Source organism: Triplophysa rosa, linkage group LG16, assembly GCF_024868665.1.
Source record: "Triplophysa rosa linkage group LG16, Trosa_1v2, whole genome shotgun sequence".
Classification (NCBI taxonomy): domain Eukaryota; kingdom Metazoa; phylum Chordata; class Actinopteri; order Cypriniformes; family Nemacheilidae; genus Triplophysa; species Triplophysa rosa.
This window is the reverse complement of record NC_079905.1, coordinates 18,744,877-18,771,751: the sequence shown is the minus strand read 5'-3', so window position 1 is coordinate 18,771,751 and position 26,875 is coordinate 18,744,877. Positions and strand designations below refer to the sequence as shown.

Genomic DNA, 26,875 nt, shown 5'->3' with positions numbered 1-26,875 from the left:
GCTCCTTTCGGTTAATTTCCCTAACCGAGAACCGACACTCGTTATCCGTACATTAACCATTAACTAGTATAATATAATTAATATAAACAAACTAACACTGTCTGTGCTTTTCTTGGATTTTTTTGCATTTAAGAAATATCAGCATGTCACGTTTAGGTTTGCAGTGAACATGGCGGCCCCTGCTGTTCAAAAAATGTATTGCGATTCAGATCACACCTCAACCGATTTGAATCATCACACATTATAATCGATTTTCAACCGGCTCACGGTGAATCGTTACATCCCTACCGTTAACCAATAAGATTTTAATAATAAATCGGAATAAAAAAATACATGCTGCGTCTCATTTCGAAGGCTGCGTCCTCCGGAGGTAGCGTTTGTCCGCCGCATACGCCTTCGCATGCGACATCCGGAGGATGCAGACTTCGAAATGAGAACAACGCTAAAGTTGACGAGGGTCTGTGACACGTTAAAAATACAAACATAATTTTCACAGATTTATTTTAACATGCAAACTGCAGCATAACGAATACATCAACAACAGTACCTGCATTCACATATTCACGAACCTGCGGTGTTTTGGACAATGGAGAAAAACTAAAATAATATAAATCCAAAGCCAGGGTTTTTCCTGCATAGAGAAATTGGAGGCAGCCGCCTCCGTCAAATGTCGTGCCGCCTCAGGCTCTCGGCAAAATTATGTTGTGAGTCTTCACAAGAAATGCTGCGTGCATTTATCAGACTGTCATTTGTAACTGCAGTTGTGACACTACGCCACAGTGGAGGCGCTGTTTCGTTATCAGCACACTGAGTCGCTAAAAGTAGTTGCAGAACAAGAGCCAGCCTGTGTCTCATGGCTGTTTGTTTTGCATCCAAGTACGTTTAATTTCTTGAAATTTCTTAAATTAACATGACGCACATCATTGTAATGTCTTTAGCTGTGCAGTTGGATCGTTGAATCAGCATATACTGTACACAGCGAGTTCGCCAGTATGAACGGACATTGCGTTCAGAAAGACTCGCACACGAATGACTCATTTGAACCGATTCATTTAAACGATTGAACTTTTCAGTTACTAGCAAATATAAGAGATCCTTGAATCATTTAAAGTGAACCACAGAGTATGCAAGATGTGAATGAGCTTTGCTCATTTAGAAAGACTGGTTAATTCGGTTGGCTACTGTGGGCTGAAAAGTTAGTTGAAAATAATAAAAAAAAGCTTTATTTGATAAGAAAACATTTCTGTTTGGTTGAATAAAAGTAATGTTTTATATAACTTAATAATTGTCATTTTTATCTAATTTTATTAGAACTTTTAATATGTCAAACTCAAAGTCACTTTGGTTAAGCCACTAAAAAGTACAGTAGGCCTACGCGAGTGTACAAGATCAGGATGGCACCACCTCTGCCTCATTTTGAGCCAGGAAAAACCCTGCCAAAGCATAAAATAAACAGGCAAGAAAAAAGCTGAAATAATTAACAAATTATGACAAAACGAAAACACAGAAGAACCGGCAAAGTTTATTTCCGTCAGAAAGTTTTTTCATCAATTAAAATAGCAGGCCAAAGCTTGGAATTTTTATTTAATAAAGTAACATGTTTATGTGTTGTGGTGACAGTCTGGGGCTTGTTGACCATTAGACCAGCGGCAGATAAGAATTAGACCCTTTCAGATGGCACGGATGTCTCGGGAATGTAGAGATAACGCCTCGGGAAGCGCATCACATTTGCTTTCCACCAGCCCGTCTTAGCTAACCATATATAGCTACATCCGATCTGTTATACCACTCAAAATACAAACATTATTTTTTACTTATTCATATTTCACATTCGAATTTTTACGTGACGTCTAAAAGGCCCTGCCACCAGTCGCACCGTTTTCTTCTCCTTTCCAAAGCGCACGGGCAGCCGATGCTAAGCATCCATGAGATAAGTTTATGTAAAGGACAAATTGATGGCTAGCACTGAAATTCCCTTGCAGTAGCTCTGCTATTAGCTTTGCTGAGCCGTAGACATGCCGGGAAGACAGAGAATGTCACAGCGCATTGAGAGTGCGATCGTCCCGTGTCTACATTTAAAACAAAGAACTTGAGCTTGAGCAAGGCTGCCAGTGGCACTCCGTTTGGAGGAGTAAAGCCCTGACAAATGTGGCCTCAACAATCAGATGAATTACACATGTCCAGTTTCGTCAAGTGACTTGCGTGATCGGATTTTAATCTGTCTCGAAAACGTTTCGGAGGGCATTTACACCTAGTCGCACGCGTCTGCACGCTCCGTGAGTTAATGCTTAGCATGTTTTTCTTTCACCATACAGAAAACTGAAAACATGTACGATTTAATAGTTATTTAAAAACGTATTATTCAATTATTTTATTATTAAAAAATATTATTAATATTATTAAACTTAAAATAAACCTTTTTAAATCGTTTAACTGATAGTATTAACCGGTCAAAATTTTAAAGATCAGTTAACGGTTAAACGGTCAATATGAGCATCCCTAAATCAGAATGCTGTCTGAATGCTTTCTGTCTTCTTGAGACCTGTTTGACATGTGGCTATTGAAAACACTTTTCTGGAAGAACATCTATAATTTGTTTATTAAATATACCAGAAACATTTGTAGGTTAAAGAATCGTTGACTAGTGTAAAGTAGGCTTGGTACATGATTTTCAGGGGAAAAAAGAGAACTAATGGTTACCTTGTTTTCTGCCGTGAATGTTTTCAAATAAAAGCAGTTGTCCACTTTTTGCCTTTTGTTTCAGTCTTAGGGAACTTTATATTAATATTTAAATACTGTATTTCGGCCAATATATCAGTTATCGGCTTCCAATGTTAAAGAATTATCGATTATCGGCCAAAATTTACATATCGGTGCATCCCTAGTTTAAACATTAGGGCTGGGTAACAAATAGCAATTCTTCGATTTCAATCGATCTTCAATTTAACAAAACAATATCGATTCGGGAAATATGAATCTAATCATATAAAAGTTAATTTTCCACAATCGGTCCCCTAGCTGCAGCTATCGATTCTTTTACTAATCGAGTATTCTACTGATTTTTCCATCGATTAATCGGGTATTCGGATAATAAGTACTTTTTCTTTATTAAAAAGCAATACTAAATATACAAGAGAAAATAAGACAGGTCTCTTAAAATGAGTAAAACAACTAATTTGTTTCCTTTTTAGAACAATTAGTTTTTATTGCTGAAATAGCATACATTAATATCTGTGAAAACTAAACCCATTTAGTACATTCCATTGCCATATTAAATTCAAAATGCAATATAATACAAATATATAATAAGAAACATGAATAAAAATGGAAATAATAATTTCAAACAATAGCCTATGACTTTTATTTTGGCAGGTTGTCAGAAGACGCTTATTTTTTAGTATGTCTGTTTCTTCACTCAAACAATAACATGTTTGTGAAATAAACTCTCAGCGCAACTCTGGAGGTGAAGTTCATGTCCTCATTCAGCGCAGACGCAGACAAATTCATGAGCATCACGCGTGTAGCACGTTAAACTGTGCAGTTCATTCACTCAGACACGCAGACCAGACAGATGAAATGTGTAAATAACAGGATTCGGTGTCCACTAGTCCGCATCTAGTTTGATGGACTCAATGCAGCCGGAAAACAAGTTTCACTCGTAAAATAGACTAAAACTAAGTAAAATATCAGTTCACCATTTCAATAAGCTATTAGGGCTGTGACGGTGGCAGTTTTTTACCACCGCGGTGGTAATAGACAAATCGACCGCGGTGGTGCGGTGGTTGAGAAATATATATTATTTATATAAATAATATTTATATTATTATATTTGCGTGTAGCAACCACATGACGAGTGGAAGAGAAATATAGACCTTATTTAAATACTTGAAATTGTTAAATAATTTAAATATGATATCTGAAATAAATGAGGATGAAACATCCGTCAATGTTTAACGCGCAAATCCATCAGTGAAACGGCACACTACAGCATATAAAACATTTAAATAAACATCAGTAAATAATGAAAACTTAAATGATATAAGAAAGCTAAATACTAAATAAAAAAGCTCTTGTTGCAGTAACTTCAGTCAGTGGCGTATTAACCCTTACAGTCCTTAACAATTCCTTTGAAACAAACTGTTTAAACCTACATTGGCTTTCCTATTCAGATTGCCATAAAAACTTTACTTTTTCCGACTCGTTGATGTGAAACTTACTTGTTGACATTGTCCAGATTAAAATGTGTACAGCTGCACTAAATGCGCGTTCAGAAGATGTGCACAGGAGCGCAAATGAAGAGATGTCTCTCCGCAACCGCGGCAAAACCTGCGCGCTCCGACACTAAGCAAGCGGGTCATAGCCAGTTTTGATTTTACGTATCTGTTCATTTCACAACAAGATCCATTGCAAAACCGCAGAATAACCTGGGTTTTGCCGTGCAGGCCTGCGCTCGAACGCACCAACGGAAACGTATGCCAATAATTTCTGTTAATTTAAAATCTTTTAAATAAAACCATCCACAACTGAAAGGCTACAACTAGCAATCGTTATCGCAACTCTCATATTTATTACACCTATATTTGTCAGAGTGACGTGACCGCCGGTGGCGACACCGGCACTTTACCATCGCGGTGGTGCGGTTGTTACGGCAACCGTCACAGCCCTATAAGCTATCAGTTATTTATCAGCATGAGAAATAACGTGTGAGCGTGTGAACAGACTAAAATGCGTGTGTCTCACGGTGAACGCATGAGACTTGAGAGCCCTGTAACATGAATAGAGTTTAGCGGGCTGTGCGTCAGTAATAACGGTCCGTGGGGAAACGCAGTGCTCCGTGTGTAGGCCTACTGTAGTTAAATGGATTAAACGAGGCTTCGAGGCAACAAAAATTGCCTCGATGATTTTTTGTATTCGAATAACTCGAGTTACTCGAGGAATCGTTTCAGCCCTAGTCCCCTTTAAAGAAACAGTTTACCACACCAAGACCAAAAGAGTCACACCAGCAACTGATATCAAACATGCCATGTAGTCAGAGTTGGCTGGGTCATTATAAAAAAAATGTAAACACCCAAAACAAAAATGATTTTTATGTATGGCATGTAAGAATATAAAAGAAAATGCCCAAAAATGGGGACGTTACTTGGCCAACCACGCCCAGTCAATAGAACAGCCAACAGTGCACAAGGTCTGAACAAGAAACCTCACTCTTTGTGGCTCATCCTTAGTTTTACGGATGATTACGGCGCATCCGGGAATTTATACGTGCAAATTGTTCCCGCCCTGCGCTCCCGCTTCTCCAACACGGCAAGTACTTTAACGGCTTCTTACCTGCAGTTACCTTAGAATATGCTTTGTGTTTCGATACCAAAGTAACGTACCGAAGACGTAATCTGACGGCTGTACTCTTTTAACTAAAACTAACTATTTACACAAGAGAACAAAAATATTAAATTGTGCTAATAAAGATTAACATAGATTGACCAGGAAACCGATAATGACACAGGGTTTCATACCTTCAGCTGACAGGAACTCCATAGTAGTACAGCAGAGGTAGACGCCCTACCTACTTCCTTGCCTAAAGTGCCCGACATGAAGTGGCTTGCCAGATATTCTCTATAACTAAAGCCTGAATGTAATAAATCATCAATTTCCACTCATGTCCTGAACCACACAACCCAGGAATAACAGATAAAGCTATTTTGCGGGCGGAGGAGGGCGAGCGAGTCCGTTGTTAAAATGTATAAGCTAACATTAATACCAACATATCTGCCATAACACAGCCAACTGAAGACCACAAGTTATTTACACCAAAAGGCTTGATTCCTATCTTGTCCGTGCTGAACTGAGCCGTCAGGGAGTCATTTATAAAACAAAAAGATCTCTCTGTGGCAAAAGATGCATCTCTGTGGCATGCAACTATTACAAACCATTTACTTCACTTTAAAAAATAAAAACAGCTACATTAAAATGAACACAGTAAGAAGAAATAAAAACGGTTAATATTACAACAGTAGTATACTAAACAAGTGAATGAAACGAAAGTAAACTAACCTGTGAGATTGGTCGCTCTGTCTCAGCTGCCGCTCACTGAGTTGACTGCACAGCGCCGCGGCGCGCTCCCGTACGATCCACGGGGTTTCCCTCCCACTCACAAGCTCACGTAGCAGGGACTGGGCATGAGCTGTGACGTCAACCGCTGCCAAGGCAACAGGACTCATGATTGGCGTACACTGTTATGGCTAGAAGGGTAATCTGGAGCGCGTTTGATCCTGTGGACACTCATGGTGTCGATTGCAAATTCTCTTTTAACCATTTCATGCATAAGTTGTAAAATCACAAAGTAAAACTAAATTAACGTTTATTTTTTATATAAGCGAGAATTTAGTCATTATTAACTATATAAAAGTGATGCATATTTACCATTTACGATTTTAAGGTTGTCATGAAAGTCAGGAAAAACCATAGAATTTAATAATCTTTTATTATTCTTTTATCATAAAAAACGTATATTTTTCAATTTAACATTTTACAGTTGTTTTTTAAATCAGTTTTTAAAATCCTTGTCCAGTTATCATGAATGACCGAAAAGATTGGAAATACATTGCAATTTAAGGAAAAACCCTGAGAATTAAGTAATTTTTTTCTGTCATGGATGCATGACATATTAAAAAAATTTCAGTAAAGAAATGAAACTGTTTAATCCTATTTGTTTCAAAATCAAATCACAAATACTCAAAACATGATTTATCCAATGTCTATAAACATAATTGCTTAATGTTACAAAGGTATATACCCTGATGTGTCATAATGTAGCACAAAGCTGACCCCAAAAACAATGACATGTCTATGAGTCAAATCTCTTTTGTACATGCTGTTGTGACACAACCGCTGTAGATATGTCATTACAATACATTAAAGACAGAGGGAGGCAATAACAGATGAAAAAAACTATAGTGTCTGCTATACACACTTGCAAAGATGCTTAGCCCTTAAATTAGAGCAGAGGAGAGACTATAAAAGTAGAATCTCAATTATCTCCCTTTCAGGTCTATAAAGAGAACACGTTCTATTTTTTAACACGGTCACATTTTCACTTTGCAACAGTGTTTTAGGCTGTACTGTAGCAACCCAATTTATTGGGTACAGTCACACCAACCTTGTGAGATCTAAATTTTAATAGCATCATATGTTTAAATGTTAAATAATTTGTGCCATTGTTTTAACGCGACTAACCATAATAATTATTATGCTCACACTTTCTCATATGTAAGATTTTGACTCAGTTTGACTTTTTTTCACCCCACCCACAGCCACACCTACCTAAAGATGCTTAACACTGATAAATCTGAGTCATTGATGACACAGAATGGAAATATATCTGGGTTTGTAAAAATGACCTCAGTATCCTCAAAAGAGATACATGCTAACCAGGTCAATCTATTAACAATTAGTTATAATAAATAGATATACAGTATATGACTAAGAAACTGAAGACAGGATGTCACAAATTTTGTATGTCATTGAAGATAGAAGCATACCATCATAGTCTTATAATCATTACACCTAGTCCTATCTATCCCACCCCACCTCCAGCAAGGTCATTGGCAGGGGATAACCAGAATCCCAGTCCTATATTGAGGGGAACTCACTAAACACATCTTTACACTGCTGGGGGAATGGGGGCTGGGGTATACTCTTAGAATTTTGTTCCTGTAGTTCCATGGTTTCTAGTGATGGCCCTGCCCACCAGAGTGCCTTATAAGGGTGTGTACTGAATTGAGCAGCCCTAACTCGTCCAAACCTGCAGAACAACTTCCTGTTCATCCACGTTATAATCACTGACTACTTGCATTCTCCTGGGTGACAAGAAGAACAAATAAGCATCGTCTCTTTTGCACTGTTATATAAACAAGCCTGTGGAAATTCTCGTTACTATTACTTGAGAAGACAATTATGGTTTGAAAACGATTTGTGTACGCTTAGAGAACCTAAATAAGTGCTTTAAATACATTTCAGAGGAATGAATGTAAGAGGATATGAAGGGCAATCTTATTTGATGGCTAAGATCTTTATTGATAAAACTTAATGACATATTGGCCCAGTTTCACAGACAAGGCTAGGCCCAGACTAAAATGAATTTTAGAGCTGCCTTAACTTAAAATAACTTGACATAACCTAAAAAAAACAGTGCCATTGTTTTGTCTCAAGATGCAAAACCAGTGAATTTTTTTCATAAGGCATTTTATATAAGCGACATAAATAGCTTAAGCTAAGCCTTGTGAAACCAGGACATAGTCTACAAAACTCTTAATAATCAGTGCGTTTAATCATAAAGAGGTCTTTAGAAGAGGGCCTATTTACTTCTATGATCAACGGCCTGTCATGTTGTTGGCAGGGTAATGATGCATATTAACTTGCTTCTTCTATGTCACTTCCTACATTTGTCCCACTGTAGTTGAAAATGGATATACAGTGCCTTGCAAAAGTATTCATCCCCCATTCATTTTATTCACATTTTGTTATGTTGCTGCCTTATCTTAAACTACTTAAAATTATTTTTATTATATTAATCTACACTCCATGCACAATAATGTCAAAACTAAAACTGATTTGTGACTTAGAACTTTGCAAATTTATTAAAAATAAAAAACTAAAATAAGTACATTACATAAGTATTCATACTCTTAACTCAGTAGTTGGTTAAAGCACCTTTACAGACTCAAATGCTTTTGGGTATGATGTGACAAGCTTTACACATCTGCATTTGGCAATTTTCCTCCTCAGATGCTCTCAAACTCTGTCAGGTTGGATGGAGATCATCAGTAGACAGACATTTCCAAGTTTCTACAGAGATGTTCAGTCGGGTTCAAGCACAAGCACTAGCTGGGCCACTCAAGGACACAGACAGAGTTGTCCATAAGCCACTCTTGCATTGTTTTAGCTGTGGGCTTAGGATCATTGTCATGTTGGAGAATGAACCTTCTGCCCTGTCCGAGGTTCTGGATATTCTGGGCTAGGTTTTCATGATCATTATCTCTGTATTTTGTGCCGTTGAGCTTTTCTTCTACTCTGACAAATGCCCTAGTCCCTGCAGCTGAAAAACACCCCGACATCATGATGCCATTTCCACCACACTTTACTGTTGAGATGGTATTGTACAGGTGTTGATCAGTGCTTGTTTTTCTCCAGACATGATGCATGAAACTGAGATTCAAGAACCTTGTTTCTGACAGTTGACGAATCTGAAAGATTCGTTGAAAGGTACGTTTTTGCATATTTCAAGTTTTCATGCGTCTTCACTGAGCAAAGGCTCGAGTCTGGCCACTCAGCCATAAAGCCCATTGGTGGAGTGTTGCATTGATGTTTGTCCTTCTGTAAGTTTCTCCCATCTCCATATACTGTATGATCATGGAACTCAACAAGAGTGATCATCAGCTTCTTGGTCACAGATCTAACCAAGACCCTTCTCCATCGATGGTTCAGTTTGGACAGAAGGTCAGCTCAAGTAAGAGATCTGGTGGTTTCAAACCTCTTTCATTAAGGATTAATGGAGGCTATATGCTTCTGTGAACCTTCAATACAGAAGATTTTTTTCAGAAGTCTTCCCCAGATCTGTCTTGATACAATCCTGTCTCAGAGCTCTACTGGCAGTTCTTTTGACCTCATGTCTTGGTTTTTACTTTAATATGTATTTTCAGCTGTTGCACCATTTATTGAGAGGTATGTGCCGCTCCAAATCATACTTAGTCAATTGAATTTGCCACAGGTTAACTCCACTCGAAGTGTAGAAACATCAACATGCAAAACTAATGCTTCTGAGCTAAATTTCAAGTGTCCCAGAAAAGGTTATGAATACTTATGCAATGTACTTATTTCAGTTTTTAATTTTTAAAAGTTATCACAAATCTGTTTTTTTTTTGGCCATTATTGTGCATGGAATATAAAGTAGTTTAAGGTAAGGCAGCAACATAACAAAATGTGAATAAAATGAAGGGGGATGAATACTTTTGCAAGGCACTGTAGAATGAATATTTACAACAACGCAGCAATGTGGGAAATACCGCAATGCTGTTGACAGAGTCTGGTGATATTTCTAAGACAGGTCCCACAAGTTTTAAACAAAGTTAAACTTTATTAAAGAGATATATTACATTGGTGGTTTGAGCAGAAATACTAAACATTGAGGTGATATTGTCAGGGAATTCCAGAGAGAAATAAGAACTTCTGCTGCAACATTAAATTAATAATACAGTCACTTTGGGCACATCCAGTGATTTCAGAGAAACACAAAATATTCCAGTTTGAAAGTTTTGAACTAAAAGAGATTTCTCGTTGAAACGTATTAAATGAGAAAATTAAAACAACATTACAATGAATATTTTTGCCCAGACTTACTAAGTATCAGTATTTGTCCCCCAAAATTTTCCATTTGCATTCATTTAATCTTACCTAACATGTCAAAAGCAGTATTGCCTAACATGTCAAATATATCAGTTTATCTACCAAATGTATGTTATAGATGATCAGATGACAAGTCTGACCAAATCACTGGTAGTTTATCTTCCTATTTATCTCAAACCATTTATTTACACCTGTAAGATGGTAACAAGAAAAGCATGTGAGTGCAGGTTGAGGTAAACCACTGATCTGATCATAGCAAGGGCAGGTGCTCTGAAACAGTGTCATGAAAGGTAAGCATCAGTCTTTGAACCGCAGGATTCATGTCTGCAGTGAGGTTGTATGCATAAAACTCAAGTAAGAATGCTGACCACATCCCAGAGAATAAAATTTGACATCAGGACTCTTATGATTAAGTTTTATACAGTGAACATCAGGTCTTGGTCAACTCATGCCTCCACGCCCTCCAGTTCTGGGGGAAGGGGGGTCTTGGGGTGCTTGCTCTCAAAGTGTTGCTTGAAGGTTTTGGGATCTGGCATTTGTGACTGCAGAAATAAGCAGAGAGAGATGATAAAGTTTGATTTACCACATATGCTTCAAGGCATGACATTTCAAACCATTATTATACATATTAAAATGGAAATTTTCATTTGATTGTCCAGATGTATTTAAATGAAATCATCATGATATTAAAACTGACCTTATTTACACATTGCTGTGTTTTACATCTCAAGGATGAACCTCATTGGTTCTCGTGTCTCAGAACTAACTCAGAAACGAAATCGTCCTTGAGATACAGTATGTGTAGCCTGCGTGCCCCCATTCCATGTGTAGGTCTCATGTTCAAAGTCTGACGTAATCTATTTAAGCTAAATCCGTAAAAAATATGAATAGTGTAATATATTAATGTATTGTTTTGCTTCAGAAGACATTTATTAACCCCTTGGAATTACTCAAATTGTGTCCGGCTGAAGAAAGTCATACACACCTAGGATGGCACGAGGGTGAGTAAATTATGGGTTAAATTGTTTGGGTGAACTATTCCTTTAAAAGGTGGTAGGTGTTCTAACAAGCTTTATATGTTACTTAGTAAAGTATCTCTCTCTGTCAAAAACAAGTTCCAACGTGAGAATAAAGTTTCTCAACACATTCATCCACTACACACACCCATATGAAAAATAAGGTTCATATTGACACAACAATATCTCTATGGACAGCAAAAATAATGGGTTATTTTCTCACGTTTGGCAAAGTTTAAAACGGCCATGAAGTTCAAAAAGCATAATATGTTGGCAAATTGTAGTCTCCCCTAAGGACGATGTGTTAGGGTAAAAATAAACAGCTATAATTGCCACTGACCCTGCAGACGGCACATGTGAACACCAATGCTGCTTTCGCCGCCGTCTTCTGGTCATGGCCTTTGGATTTCTTGATCTCTGCCTGCTTCTTGGCATTTTTCTGCTGAGACTGAATTTTCTGGTGTCCACGAGCCATGCTGTTGGAAGGTATTGACGTTGATAATATACAGACCGAAAAGGCATGACTCACAGAGAATGGCAAACCAAAATCTGTTTGATAAAACCCAGTTGCTTGGCACCAAGGGAAAGCATACCAGACTTCCATGTACTTGCGTCACGTACTCTTTGATTTGGTTCAAAACAATAACAGCGTCAGACAGCTGATATTTCTCCTTGATACATAATCAGGGAAATATCCCCAGATCTGAAGACACAGACATGTTCGCATTGCATTGCCTCTATACGTTTATCCACCACAGAATATGTGCCTTCTTAAATATTTCATCTGACACTTTATTGAAACACCAGTAATTGATATTGCCTCCAGAAATAAAGGGGGCGTTTTAATCGAGTCTAGTTGTTTACTAGCTAGCTGGCAACGCATATTAAGACCCGTCAGCATATTAAGATTGCACTTCTTCATGTTCCATTACAAGTTAAGTGGTAAGTGTGCTAAAGACCAGTTTAGATGTTGAAAATAACATATTAGTTAATAGGAATGGAAAAATTCTTACACAGCTTGTCTGATCGGGTAACGTTAGGTTAGTAAGGACACTGAGCTCAGTTAACAAAACCATATGGTTAGCTAGCTAGCATACATGCTAACAAACCATCAAAGCCAGATCTTTCTACAAAGCAGCATACAAAATTATAAAGCATTTGACGTTCGTACAATAATTTAAATATGATCGTATTGATCTACGAGCAGATATTATGAGTTTACCTGACAGATGAGATCCGTAGGCAGCTATTAGCTTGTTAAGTGTACTGCACGCTTATGACAGCTGTACTTTTCCCAGAACGCCTAACGTGTTTTTCGCACACTGACCACAAAACGCTAGAGAGCGACTTCTTCTTCTTGAGTTTTACTGACGTTTGGCAAACCACGTTTGGCAAACCAGCGTATAGGTGCATTACCGCCACCTTCTGAACTGGTTATTATCCCATTATTGGCAATTGCCCAAGTCTTTCTTAATAAAAGCAAAAAATAATTTAATTAAAAAAAATTGTGTGTGGGGGGGGTTAGATATTATTTACACGCTCTCCATCAATCCTGTTTCTCTTAAGAATTTAATTAATTGCTCATTTACTTCCTTCAACTCCCCACTTATAATTTTTTTATGTAAATAGTAAGTCCGATTGTACAACTGCATCTTTTATTTCCCTCCTTTCTTTTTCATATACTTTACATTCTATTAACACAATCTACAGATTCTTGTTGACTACACTTTTGACAAAGTCCATTTGGGTGTTTATTTATTAAATAAAGTGTCTTATTGAGTCCTGTGTGTCCTATTCTCAGACGCGAGGGAACTACTCCTTCCCTTCGATTTTCCCCCATGTAATTTTCAATTCCTATCTCTTAATATTACATAAATGTCTTCCTGTACTATTTGTATCCCAATATTTCTGCCATATATTTTGAGAATAGTCTTTCATAATTGTTTTTGCCTCACCTTTATTAAATAAAACTTTCATTTCTATTATTTGTTTCTATTTATAGTGGATTTTTTGGCTAACTTATCTACTACTTCCTTATCCTTCACCCCTACATGTGCAGGAACCCAAATGAAGGATACCTTCAAACCTATATTATGTAATCTCTTTATAATTTAATTTAATACATCAAGCCACATTGTTTCCCTGTTTTAATACTTGACAATGCTGACACACTATCTGATGCAATTAAAACATTATTTTCCTTCTTTTCATCTACCCACTTTAATCCTATCATTATTGCAACCAGTTCTACTGTACAAGACTTCTAATGTCCTTATTTTAATATCGTTTTGAGGAATAACTGCAGCTCCTGTATTCCCATTCTCTGGATTTTTTTAACCATCCGTAAATATCTTTAATTACGATTTCCTTTCCATAAAATTTGTAACTATATACTATTCAGTCAATTGTATCACATTGTCTTTTAATTCTTCTTGAATTTGTAAATCAATTGATGGCATGTAACCAGCGAGGCATTTCTGAATATGATACTGTGGGACAATACTGTATTTGATCTAAACCAATTTCCCTTGCTTTTATATTACCAATCCATCCAAAACTTCTTAATTTTCCTTTATTATGTTCCCATCACTCCTGAATTACACTCTTTGCAGGGTGCATAACATTATGTCCCAGTAAATTCACCCAATAAGACTTTATAATTTTAGTTCTGCTTAAAAACAAAAGCATATCTCCCATTTCCACTTGAATTGCTACTACTGGTGATGATGCAGTTGCACCACAACATATTCTTAAGGCTTGGTTTTGTCCTACATCCAAATGTTTAAGGTTACTCTCAGTCGCAGACATATAGGCTATACTGTACAACCATAGTCTAAACTAGATTTCATAAGAGCCAGATATGTTCTTCAGTGATGATCTGGTTGCTCCCCAATCACGTCGCGAAAGACATCGCAGAATATTAATTACCTTCTTACATTTTGTTTTGACTTTATCAATGTACTGTTTCCGTGTCAACTTTTCATCAAATATCATTCCCAGAAATCGAATCACCCTCACTTCTTCTAGTTCTTGATCATACAGTTTAAATGAAATTTGTTTATGCTGTTTAGAAAAACAGATTATCTGCGTTTTAGCTGACGATAGTTTAAAACCCCATTTATAAGACCATAATTCTACTGTTTTAATTGCTATCTGCATTTTCTTTTTCATATATTCAATATTTCTTCCCCTAATCCAGAGAGCCCTGTCATCTGCATACAATTATTTTCCTATTCCATGGTCCACTTAATATCATTAATCATTATATTAAATATCAATGGACCGCACACACTACCCTGAGGTGTTCCATTTTCTATGATGTGTCTACTTGAATACTCCTTACCTATTCTTACCTCTATTGTTCTTCCAAACAAGAAATCTAACACCCAATTATAAAGCCTACTTCCTATTCCTAATTTATTTAACTTGATAAGAAGTCCTTCTTTCCATAACATATCGTATACAGTACTTTCTCAATATAAAAAATACAGCTATAACGATTTCTTTATTTGTTTGTGCTTTTAGGATTTCTGAATCTAGATATAATATTGAGTCCATAGTATTTCTTCCTTTCTTCTAATCCACTTTGATATGGTGTTAATAATTGCTTCTTTTCCAGAACATACAAAAGTCTTTCTGTTCCCAACTTTTCTAATGTTTTCCCCTAATGAGAAGTCAATGCTATTGGCTTGTAATTTGATGGATCTGATGACTCTTTCCCAAGTTTTAATATTGGTACAGTAATTGATTGCTTCCAAACTGATGGAATTTTACATTTTTCCCAGATTAAATTAAATAACCTCAATATCGCTGCAAGTGATCCATCTCCCATATGATTTAGCATTGTATAGGCTTTTAATTCAAAAGACATAGACCTCTGCATAGCAAAACTTAATAGATTAAACATAACAGATCCCTATAATTCCCCTGGGATGCTTTTAACGTGTATCAATAAAGAAACTGAAACATTTCCTGACCTGCAGGATCCTATATCTGTTGTGATTCTGCCTCATCTTGTAATGTCTGACTTGATCTTGTGGCAGAATCACGGCAGGATCCCTTGTTTTATGTGGAGAGAGGCGCTTTGGCCCTGTTGGCCTTCGGCTCTCCGGTGTAGCGTCTCTGTTCCCGCCCTTTCGTCTCCTCATTATTGCTTGTTATTGGTTTCATGCCCTACACCTGTGCCCTCTTGATTTGATCCCTTATTTAATGCCCCTTTGTTCGCTGTCCTGTGCTGGTTCATTGTGTGTCATATGTGGTATTTAATTCAAGTGGTGTCTTAGTCTTGTTAGGTGTAGTTAGTCCTTATCCCTGATGTCATGTTTATATCCACACAGTAAAAAGAAAAAGTGCCTCACATATCCTGTTGTGTACTCAAAGAACCTTAAACTGTATTTTAAGTGCTCCAAACCTCTTTTTCTCAATAAAAGGGTTATGGTGGAACCATCTATAGTATTTGTGGTTCTTCCAGGAACCTAGAAGATTCTTGAATAACCCCATATTCAGTTGTGAAGTTCTGGAGTCACCTTTTCACTACACTGGGACCTCAAAGTGCTTTGCAGGTTATTGAAGGAACTCAAATTCTAAAAAATGGTTCTTGTAAGATCTGTAAACTTGTAAGTGGTTCCTGGAGAATCTCTCTTGTACAAGACAGTATCTAGAGGAACCCCCAAAAATTCTGCATGAAATAGGGATTTTTAGTGTCTGATCAATTTGATGTTTTATGAGAATAAGAATAGTCCAAAGTTTGGTTTTTGGCCCCTGCTAAGTGAACACACATTTTAAAATCATGCACATGATTAGAAAAGGCTAAATGTTATTTAGAAAAATTTCAGCAAGCTTTTTGATTATTTTATATTTCTTACTATTTGTATTATATAATTAATTATATTAATATATTATAAATAAACATTTTTATTCTATAAGTAGATCCTAAGTCACTGAAATCTTTTGAAAATGTAAACGTTGTTGTGCTTTCCATCCAAACAAACTGCAGCTGCTCTGTGTGTTTATTGTGCATTCTCGCCGTCCACAGTACCGTGGCGCTGTTGGCCCAATGTCGCAGCGTCAAGGCATGTGCCATGTGGCGCTTTCGTTAGCATGTGTGTTTAACTTTTTCCAGCTCTGCGCAGACCGATCACCTTATGACAAAACGCATGCGGACTTAGAATAACATCTCTAAAGCATACAGAGCAGTCAGGTCACAAATAGCTCTCACTGTGATTTGATGTCGCCGATCCGTCTGCGATCAAACATCAGTGGCACGAGTGTTCACCGGTATTGTTCCGCTCGCGCGACAGGCGGGAATTCAAAATAACGGATCGCAACAACCTCTCGACTGTCCCATTGGATGTAAGTAAAGTCAAAATATATAAATAACTTAAATATACTAACTATATACTATTTATATAAATGTATACTCTGACACGTCTAATTGTATGGCCGCTTTTGGCTGTTTAAACCATTTATTTACACAGTGTAGGCAGCGCATGTTTTAGCCGAGATGCTAACGAATATGAGTTAAGATGAAGCTTGTGGGGCTAACGTTAAATGGGTAACGTTAGTGTTAAATGACAAACAATGACTTTTAGACACTTTTAGCTATTATGTTCACTTTTAGTGAATGTATAGCTCTTTTTTAACTTATTGATGTTTGTGTTGAATGGTTTTCCCACCCATGTTACATAAATTGTCTGTAATTAAATATTTTTATCATTCAGTTCTGTTTTTATCCTTTTAACTCAGAATTTTCAGTATTTTCCAGTTGAGCAGCAAAAAAATGTAAGTATTATATTTATTATGATATTTTCATTATTATGTTATTTGTTATATTTGCACATGTAAAAATACTCATTGACAATGGAAAATCTGAATAAAGTGGATTATTACAGTTGTTGCTATAAATAGCCTATTGTACTCCTTAACCATAGACCAAAACAGTGACTTCCAGGCATTGTAATATTTTGTTTATTGTTACATTTGTAAACCAATTTGTGATGTGCTAAATGATTAAATTTAATGTTTTATGAGACGTTATCTAAATCCCTCTTTTTGGTCTCCATGTCTTATTCGCAGGGGCAACCAAGGCCAACAGACCAGCCCACCCTGATGCTCATCCTTGCACTGCCTGGGACACCTAAGGCCAACAGGCGCAGCTCCTGTTCTCTTTTTGCCATAAATACATATCTACTTTAGCAATGCAAAATTGTGAAATGTACTATAGAAATAATTTTTACTTTGACTACATGGATCCTCACACCACCTGGTAATAGCAGGAAACCCATTTGGAGAGAACAGCATTGTTTTCTCTAGCTCGCAAGGATTTGCTTTTTGGCAAATTACAACTTTATCATGGGTGTAGGCCTTGCTATGAGAGACTACTTTTTTGCTGGACTTTTTTACAATTGTACATTTATACAAAGTACCTGAAATATTTCTGTATGTACAGTAAATTTAAAATTAAGGCAAATTAAGGCAAATTATTTGGTTAGTTTTAAGATAAAGACTTTTCATTTATTACAATATCACCAACACAATATTAATTATACATGTAATTTCATGAATTTAGGATGGTAATGTTCAATATTGACCATTCTGTAAATATTTATTCAATGTAAATTGTTGTTGTTTATCAATAAACTGTTGTATTTGATTTAGTATTTCTGCTTATTAAAATATTGTGAATAGCAAATATAAACTGTGAAATGGTGCCTTGAAGCACCCAAGATGGTTCCAGACCATTTTAATAAAAGGGATCCCCAAGAAGCCTTGAGGGTTCCTCAGAGAACCGCCCTTCATTAAGCGGTGCCTTGAGTTTCCCCTGAGGGTTCCGCCGGCGTGGCAATGTGAAGAACCCAAAATGGTTCCTCAAAGTACCTTTAATTTTTACAGTGCATGTTCGTTGTATTTTTACCCCCTCGTGGGTTTTTATTTTGTTTATTATTTATTAAAGTTTGTGTTAACCCCTTAACCGCTGTCTGCACTTGGGTCCTCTCTCCGTGTCTCAACTCCATGCTCATGACAATATCTACAACTACCTCATCAACTTTTTATCGTCCTACTCATGAGACTCTGTAGTGATAAAAATTGATGTGAATTTTGTAATAGATATTAACTTTGGAGTCTGCCGGCTTTAACCTGCTTTGTTGGAAGGCTAAGTCAACTGTGTTGCTACTAATCGACCCTAGCTGTCCTTGTTTGTAGGGAGCCAGCATAGCTGATCTTGCAGGTTAAACATTCTCACAAAAAAACTAAATGACCTTCCGTTGAAGCCATGGGTGGTGGTCAGACACGATGGGGTTGTGTTAGGAGCCTACTGCGATTGCACATCTGGACTAGGTTATGTGTCTTGTTTAGGATTTGGCAGCATAACGACAGAGAGGGAGCGATAGCGGTGACGTGTTGGTTAGCACATTTTATTGTAGTTAACCATTTAATCGTCTTTCGGGGATTCGGGATCCTTAGCAATATGAAAAAATGATTTGCCCTTTTCTTTCCCCCGCCTGTTACTGCATCCTGGCGCACAGCAACTTTCCATCATGTTAAAAGAGTAGGATTTGAAAAGTCTATACAGCCTGGTTTTAATTTATTGTTTGACTACTGTCAATACCAATGCTTACAGCCGCTCAAGCGCTCTCCTGAATGCCTGCCAAAATGGCCGAGTTCAGATTGCCTGACGTCAACCTCCGGAGCGAGAAATGACTTATAGGCTATAGATAAATGCAGAAGTTCAGAAATAAATAAATAAATGCAGAAGTTCAGAAATAAATAAATGCAGTACAACAAATACTTTTGTCAAAAATATACCTAGCTACATTAATTCTACATTTAACTCAAACTCCATGTATTTTTAAAATGTAAGTGTAGGCTATAGGTTCAAAATTATTTTTTAAATTTAGTGTGGTTTGGTTAAGTTGAATTTAAAATGTATTTGTATATTTTTATAATCTTATTTATTAAACTGTATTAATCTCAGGGTGGGATTTAGATAAATAATTTGTTCATAAAAACTTTTCTCACAAACAGTGTTAGGGATGTCTGTCTTTATAGGTGATGTGAAGGGCTTTGACAGTGTGGATGACGAACCCAAGCACAGAGATCCAAAAACCTGAAGAGCCCCAAACCTGAACAATGGACAACAGATGACACCCCACCCTATCGCTACTACATCTTCCACAACAACCCCAGAAAGTACATGCTAGATTTCTGTTCTAGAAATGTTTACCAACTAGAAAAATCCATTTTAATGAAAGGAGAGGTTACATATCTCATAACAATAGATGTCTGTACTAAGGCCAGAATGGACCAGGATTACTGTAATAAAGTGTTAATTGTCTCAAGCTTTAAAGTAATTTGAATAACACTAACAATGCACCATGGTATTCCATCCGTGTTGACAAAATCAACATGGACAAGAAAATGTTTCCATTTGCATGTGAGTGTTCAATTAAAGTTGAATATGATTCTGTGCAAATGTATACATATACTATATAAAGGTATGGGTTCTTCACAGCAATGCCATTGAGAAGAACCATTTTTGGTTCCACAAAGAACCATTCAGTCAAAGGTCCTTTAAAGAACCATCTCTTTCTTACTTTTTTATAATCTGAAGAACCTTTTTCGTCACAAAGAACCTTTTTTGAAACAGAAAGGTTCTTCAGATGTTAAAGGTTCTTTATGGAACCAAAAGGTTCTTCTATGGCATCAAGGAACCTTTTGAAGCTTGAACCTTTTGTAAGATTAACTTCTATATTGAAGTGCCATTCAAATTTCAGCGGTATATACTGAAGTATGATTTGTAATTCTCTTTTCAATAAATTATTCAATATGGGGACGTCTAACCCCTGCTGTGTATTTTTTTGTATTTTATACTTTAAACATTTCATAATACTTGCCTTTATATTATTTATTTATTTTAAAAAGAAGAGTATCGAATTTAATTCGATAAAACAAAATTTAACTGATTACAAAAACTGACAAATAAATAATATTTAAGTTATATAAATAAAAAATATAATCACACCTGAAAACAGTTTGAATGTTCAGTTCTCAGTTCTGATAATTATACTTTACTAGTGCCAAGTTGAATAATATGAAAAAGAAACTCTTTAAGGAAATCGGGCAATAATATATTTTATATTACAAAAGAAATAAACACATTTAATTATTGGTTTGGTATTTAATTAGTTATTTATTATATTATTTCATTTTGAGTATTGGTCCTCCTATTAGGCCTATACAAGTTCGTTTTGTATTTCACTTTACCAATTTGTATTATTTTGTTGGGACCATTTAATAAAATCCAAATAAAAATCCATTTGAATTCCCTGTTGTTTGCAACAAAATGATGGGATCAAGCTGTAATAGTTTGCAAGGCACTGTTGGTTTTGCTCACTTATAAACAATGCTGACACTTATTGTAATAAAATAATATTGAACTTTTATGTTCAAATAAGAAATTGTTTAAAATGCATGTCCCTAGCAGGCTGTTTAAGATAAATAAATGGTCACTAGGTGGCAGTAAGAAATGCAGGTGTGTGTACAGGTTTCTACACTAAATGTCCACACAAGGATGGTAAAAGTCTAAATTTCTACCCAAAAGTGAGCAAAACCTGAGAAATCTGAGCAAAACCTCCTTTTCAGGAGGTCCTGGTTTAGTGAATAATATAGTGAATAAATAAAACTTTAATGCAGAAAGTTCTGTTAGTGTCAGGATCAGGGTATGGTGGGTTAGGTTATAACAAGCTCTGTATAAAATAATAGAATTCGTTGTAATTTCCTGATTTAATATAGAAGTGTGTGTGTGCGCGCATGCGTGTGTGAGTTTATGCAAGTCAAAGAAATGTGTGTATTGTACGAGCAGTGAATGAACACCCCAAGTAGGTTGCTCTGCTTTTATTAGTATAATACCACAAGTAGACAACACATGATGAGTATTCTTTTTTGTGTCAGATTATAAAAAGGTAAGAAAGAAATGGTTATTTGAAGAACCTTTGACTGAATGGTTCTTTATGGAACAAAACATGGTTCTTCCATGGCACATCTGTAAAGACCCTTATAAGCACCTTTATTATTAAGAGTGTAGTTGGGGACATTTTTTATATTTTTAAAAAATCCCACTGTATTTATGTATTAAATATGAATAGCGTTTAGACACTATTACAATTATAAAGGTGGAAATCCTACATTTTTAACTGGAACCTTTTAAATTCACTCCCTGAACTCCTGAATTGCCCAAATTATATGGTCAAGCTTTGAACAGTCAAATTATAGTTCAAGTATAGCAAAATGTTTGAGATATTTCCTAAATATGTATACATGTATGAGTATGTTTTTATAAATACAAAATTAATATGCACAGAACACAGGCATATATTATGTAAACACAAACTTTTATTCCTGATTAATCGTTTGACAGCTCTAAATTAAACCATATTAATACAACAAGAAAGTTATAATCTGATTAAATGTTAAGGAGCACAACAGAAGAATGCTTTGCTGTTATTATGGCTATATTTACTAGGCCATAAAATTATAAGACTTGTTCCTGTGAGGATAATTTTCATTCTTAGTCCATTTCCACACTAAAAAATATTGTGTAGACTCAAAAAAAAAAAAAAGTTGTGACAACTTCTAACAAATAAAGTTCATCCAACAAACTACATTGGGTCAGACAGATTACTTTTTTCTCTTAGATGAAATGTATTTTTAAGTAACACCAACTTAAAAATTGTTGCTCATTGTTGAAATTATTAAGTTGTTCCAGCTTTTTTTAAATACTGATTTAATCAAAGACACTGGTTGCAAATACACTTTTTTATTTTATATCTCAATTTACAAAATTCTCAATAACAATTAAAAGCAAGAGCTGATTGTGCCTATAGCATCTCCAATGAGATGCCTTTTGAGTAAAACAGCATTTGAGGTCCTTTTTTGTTGAGCCTAACCATATCCTAAGCAAATGCTCTATCCTTCAAGACAATGGTAACCTCTTAAAACCACTAACATAACCAAAACCCTTTTAAATGCCAAGAGAACAAAATATTAAACATTACTAAGCCTCATGCTGTTCTCATCTAGATAAAAATCCACAAAATAACTCTGTATTTCTACATTAACTCGCATTATCCAGTACCATGCAAAGCATGATGGGAAATGGAGATCCTCAGCAATGCAATAATTTGATACAAAAAGCATCAGTCATGTAACCTCAACTGTAATAGATAAAGTTAAGTGATTGAACATGAACAAATTAATTTTACTCTTTTCAAACACTTGACACATAGAGTTTGAACTCGTTTATGTTACATGGTTTGGGAGGAGTCTTGAAATCCGGAACTCAATTGGTGTTGAAAAATTAAGTTATCTAGCCAATTACTTTGAGTTACTGCAACTTTAATATTGTCATAAACACATAAACAGATTTTTAAATTAAAATTACACACAATATTAAGAAAAAGTAATTATCAAGTCAGCATAACTCATCAAAATAAAGTTTCACACTTAAAAGGTTTAATTATACCAAAAAATGTGATTTTTGACTTGCACCAATGCATTAAATTAAGTTGTGCCAACAGATGCCATGAATTATTTTTTAGAGTGCATCTGTACCAGTAGGTGGCAGTAAAATATATACTTTAAGTATATATACAATCAGTACATATATTACAATATATACAAATCAGTACATATATTAGTACATACAATCTGTTAATATGTTTATTCTACTATATACTACCCTGTACAATGTCTCTTATATGTTATTATCCCCCATTTTCTGTAAAATAGTCTTTATTTTATATATGCACAATTTAGAATCTTTTAGACTGTAAATCGTATTATATTGTATTGTCATTGTGTTGAATGTCTGTACTAGAAGCTTCCAACACCAAAGAAAATTCCTTGTGTGTGCAAGCACACTTGGCAATAAAGCTCTTCTGATTCTGATTCTGATTCTGATTCTGATTCTAAGGACAACCGGATTTGTCTTAATTGTTGACTATGGGTATATGAAGTTGTTCTACAGTTGCCCTGCCTTAGTCTGTGCATATTCTTATCTTATGGCAGAATTTATTCACCAAAGTAATATCATACTATGGCACAGTTACATTTAAATCTTTGAATACAGTATACATTTCTCTGTGCCAAGTCAACCCACATAGTAGGAAGTTGTACCACAATTCCATGAGGAATTAACAAACATGAACCTAAAACAACTGTTAATTTTTTAAAGAACTAATATATGTGTGCATCCAACAACAAATTTATAGATTAATGTGGATAAATGTGTTTTTCTGGTGTTTAACCTAAAGAAAGTAAAACTCTTCCACTTATCTGTAAACAGACAGGAGGAAATGTGTTAGCTCTCTGTACTAATGGCACGTCTGAACATGCAAAGCACCCTTGCTCCACTGGCGTAAGGTTATATAAATGTTAATAAACATATGTATTTTTATGTTTGAGGGATTTCTCATGGGAAACTATATCATTGTGAGAAAAGTCTCCTGTCAATGGTGTTCTGTTTCATTCTATTCACGTCATCAAAAAGAAAGAGATTCTGATCACGAAACGATTTTCTTTGGCAATAACAGAAAAGTGCCAGGTATGGGACAATGATTTAGTTTAAGAAATCAGTCTTAAAATATTTGAATGCATATATTTATATTTTTTCCATATGCAACATGTTGTTGTTGTTTAATATTGGGAGAAGTTTTGATCATGCCAGATCATGGAGATGTCTGGCCTCTGGCTTTCTGAAATGAAATCTCCCAGGTGTCAGGCCTCAATAGCAACACGAGAATTGTTCTCTTCTGGCCTTTGTCCTATTAAAAAGGATTTTCCTTAGACATCGCTGAGTTTTTCCACTGCGAAGAGTATGGATTTTTATTCGGTCATTCTGTGGGTATAAACAGCACAAAACAACTGGATAACATGACCTACAAAACGTTTACATGTTCTGAAGAGAATGTGAGTTGTGTCTCCTTGAACAAAAAAATGCCTCCAGGTGTGTTTTGGGTGGTTACCAGGGCGTTGCTGTCTGGTTGCTAAGGTATTCTTAAGTCCTTTTCATTACTTGCTACTCTATTGCTTGGGTAGTTGCTAGGTGGTTGTTTACAGATGTAAATCAAAAGTGTGCATGCAAGCGTCTGTGATATTCTTGTCTGTAGTTTGAGTCCTTCCTTTATTGTAGGCCTATAGGATTTTTAAAGTTCTTTAATTGTTTGCTAGGCAAAACGCCTCAACCTCTACACAACAAGCCACACAATTTAAAATGATGTGGAACAGATTATTCATCCAACTGTAATACACTGGGTTGTACATACTCATGATTGTAACCAATAGTTAGTGACGCTTTTATTAGGTTTCAAGGGAAAAATACCTTCATAATTCCATCAATGCCTCTCCTTACTAGAATGTGGGTGTGTCATGAATGTTAATGAGCAGTTAGAGTATTTTCCCAGCTCTTAAGAACTTTGTTCAAGTCTCAACAAAACTGTGGTGAAACTTGTGCATGTAAAAGTGTTATAATGTACAATAATTGCATCTTTTAAGATGAAAGTATAGCCAAGGACATCAAAAATACTCATATGTGGGCCAGTAACACAAGCTTGCCAAGACACAAGAGGAAGTTATTCTAATCTGTCCCATCAGTGACTTCCTCTGACATACGACTATATTTAAAAACAATACTCAACGGACCGGTTCCATGTTCACCACAACCACGGAAGTGCCTACAACAAATGTACTAGTGTGAAACCTTATTCACTTTTGTTCGGTTAAACCAGGCAACAAACCAACAAAGTATTATCAACACATGCATTCTTCCAAGTGGTCCCTGTGAAGTAAAACTAAAGTGTGCCATGCCATGCAAATACATAGCGACTACACAGATACAGAATCATCAGTGTTTACTGCAACTGAGGCAGGTTTATGGTGCTGATGCAAAAATAATCATTCCCTTCACCTAACCTGTTCAGCAGCTTCCCCAACTTCTCACAGGACTGGTTTGGGAGTGAGGATATTCTGGCGTGTGTAAGGAAATGAACGTTGTCCCTTTAAGGGTGACTGGAATGCAAGTGACCCCTCCACCACCCCCTAACAGCAGTCCAAGTCCTCAACACACATGTGCAGTTGCTGGAGTCACGATCGCTGTCCCGGGCCTCCACCTATCACATTCCAACTCCTACCCCACACTCCTGCTGCATGCTGGGGCTTACCTGCCAAACAGGTACACTGCGGCAGTTTGGCATGTCCTAACAGGCATATTATTCCCATCTCAGAAATCCTTGGCATGCAGTATACCTCTCCCCCTTTCTCCAGCTTCCATAGCCGGCCCTTCATGTAGGAATGCGATGGGCAGTGAAGAAATAGTGACACCCTGCGTATTCTGTGTTCATACTTGCCTGCCATTCATCAGGTTACAACAGCTGTCAAAGTATTCATGTAACTCACAACAAGGGCTCAAGGTCTACACCTTAGTGTAATAGTGGGCCTCAATTTTTACTACGGGTTTCAGAAGTCCTGACTACTTAGGTGTCATTTATAGTAGACTACTGGCTTTTGCTTATGTGTACAAATGGAATGTAATCTACATTATTGTTTCCTTCTGGCTCGCTGTTCATCCTGTCCTTTTTCTCTGGGCTGTACAGGGCATGGTGAGGCAAGCTTGTTCGCAATGTTGTGGTTTGTCTGCATTAACCACAATCCTTCAGGCAAAGCTTGCAGAATACCGTTTTGAGACCCCACCTGTATTTATTTAGCAACCTCATTTGCACACTGAAGTGAAAAGACCAGGTGGTGAGATTAGAAAAGAGGGGTATTAACCATGTCATCATACATCCTCAGAAGATCAGAAACATAGCCTAAGAAGATTCCCAGAATTGCTCATACTAATCCTAAATATTACATTTTAATGTGTAATTTCACATTTGTCCCACAGACACAAGAAACAAAGACCCAAAAAATTATGTGAAGCAGAGACCGAAGCAATATCCAAAGTCCAAAAACACACGGACCAGTAGAAAAAGAACACCCTTGCAATTACCTTGCAATGCCCTAGAAACCCTAGCAACAACATCCTAGCAACTGCATAGCAACACCCTGGCAACTACCTAGAACTGTGGTGGTGACTATATGGCAATCACTGCTTACACTTTCTCAATATATAAATCTACTTAATGTATCACATTTTCTTTATTCTTTTATGCAAAGTAATCTAATGATAAAACATCATTATCACATTTCAGTCTTGCAGCATTTAAAAGAAGTTTGGCAGATGTTTGTTTCATTGTCTCTGTGTACTATTAGGAGTCACAGCATTCCTTTGTGGGTATCCAAAGAGCACGAGGTCAGAGCAAGGGTCCTCAGAAGGGGCAGGCCAAGGAGATGTTATCCGACTAATTTTGGCCCCATTGCTTCAATACCCTTGACTAGCTGACCCCCTCTCCTTAAAGCATGGA

At 36.4% G+C, this 26,875-nt stretch overlaps 2 protein-coding genes and 1 long non-coding RNA gene across 3 annotated transcripts in view; 1 reads left to right on the top strand and 2 right to left on the bottom strand.

Moving 5' to 3' along the window:
• Positions 1 to 6,174, bottom strand: part of ywhaz (tyrosine 3-monooxygenase/tryptophan 5-monooxygenase activation protein, zeta polypeptide) — a 30,432-nt gene extending 24,258 nt beyond the window's left edge. Inside the window, exon 1 of the mRNA XM_057354374.1 lies at positions 6,052 to 6,174. The gene's annotated coding sequence lies outside the window, so the exon portion shown is untranslated. The remainder of the gene's footprint in view (positions 1 to 6,051) is intronic.
• Positions 6,175 to 10,101: 3,927 nt separating this feature from the next.
• znf706 (zinc finger protein 706) lies at positions 10,102 to 12,766 on the bottom strand. Its single transcript, XM_057355455.1, has 3 exons — positions 12,640 to 12,766; positions 11,758 to 11,893; positions 10,102 to 10,943 (listed from the first exon to the last, which is right to left on the bottom strand). Exons 2-3 carry the CDS (start codon positions 11,890 to 11,892, stop codon positions 10,848 to 10,850), a joined length of 231 nt encoding a protein of 76 aa, XP_057211438.1. The 5' UTR covers position 11,893; positions 12,640 to 12,766; the 3' UTR covers positions 10,102 to 10,847.
• A 125-nt stretch (positions 12,767 to 12,891) lies between these two features.
• On the top strand, positions 12,892 to 17,991 carry LOC130567396 (uncharacterized). Its single transcript, XR_008964580.1, has 3 exons — positions 12,892 to 16,769; positions 17,163 to 17,198; positions 17,493 to 17,991. It is a non-coding gene; the product is annotated as an uncharacterized LOC130567396 (long non-coding RNA).
• Positions 17,992 to 26,875: the final 8,884 nt, after the last annotated feature.

What these genes read in the sequence shown, in the direction of transcription:
- znf706 (XM_057355455.1), bottom strand. Translation starts at nt 11,892, where the DNA reads ATGGCTCGTGGACACCAGAAAATTCAGTCTCAGCAGAAAAATGCCAAG. An exon ending in TCACATGTGCCGTCTGCAGG is followed by an intron (nt 10,944 to 11,757) that starts GTCAGTGGCAAT and finishes TTATTTCTGCAG; the next exon opens with TCACAAATGCCAGATCCCAA.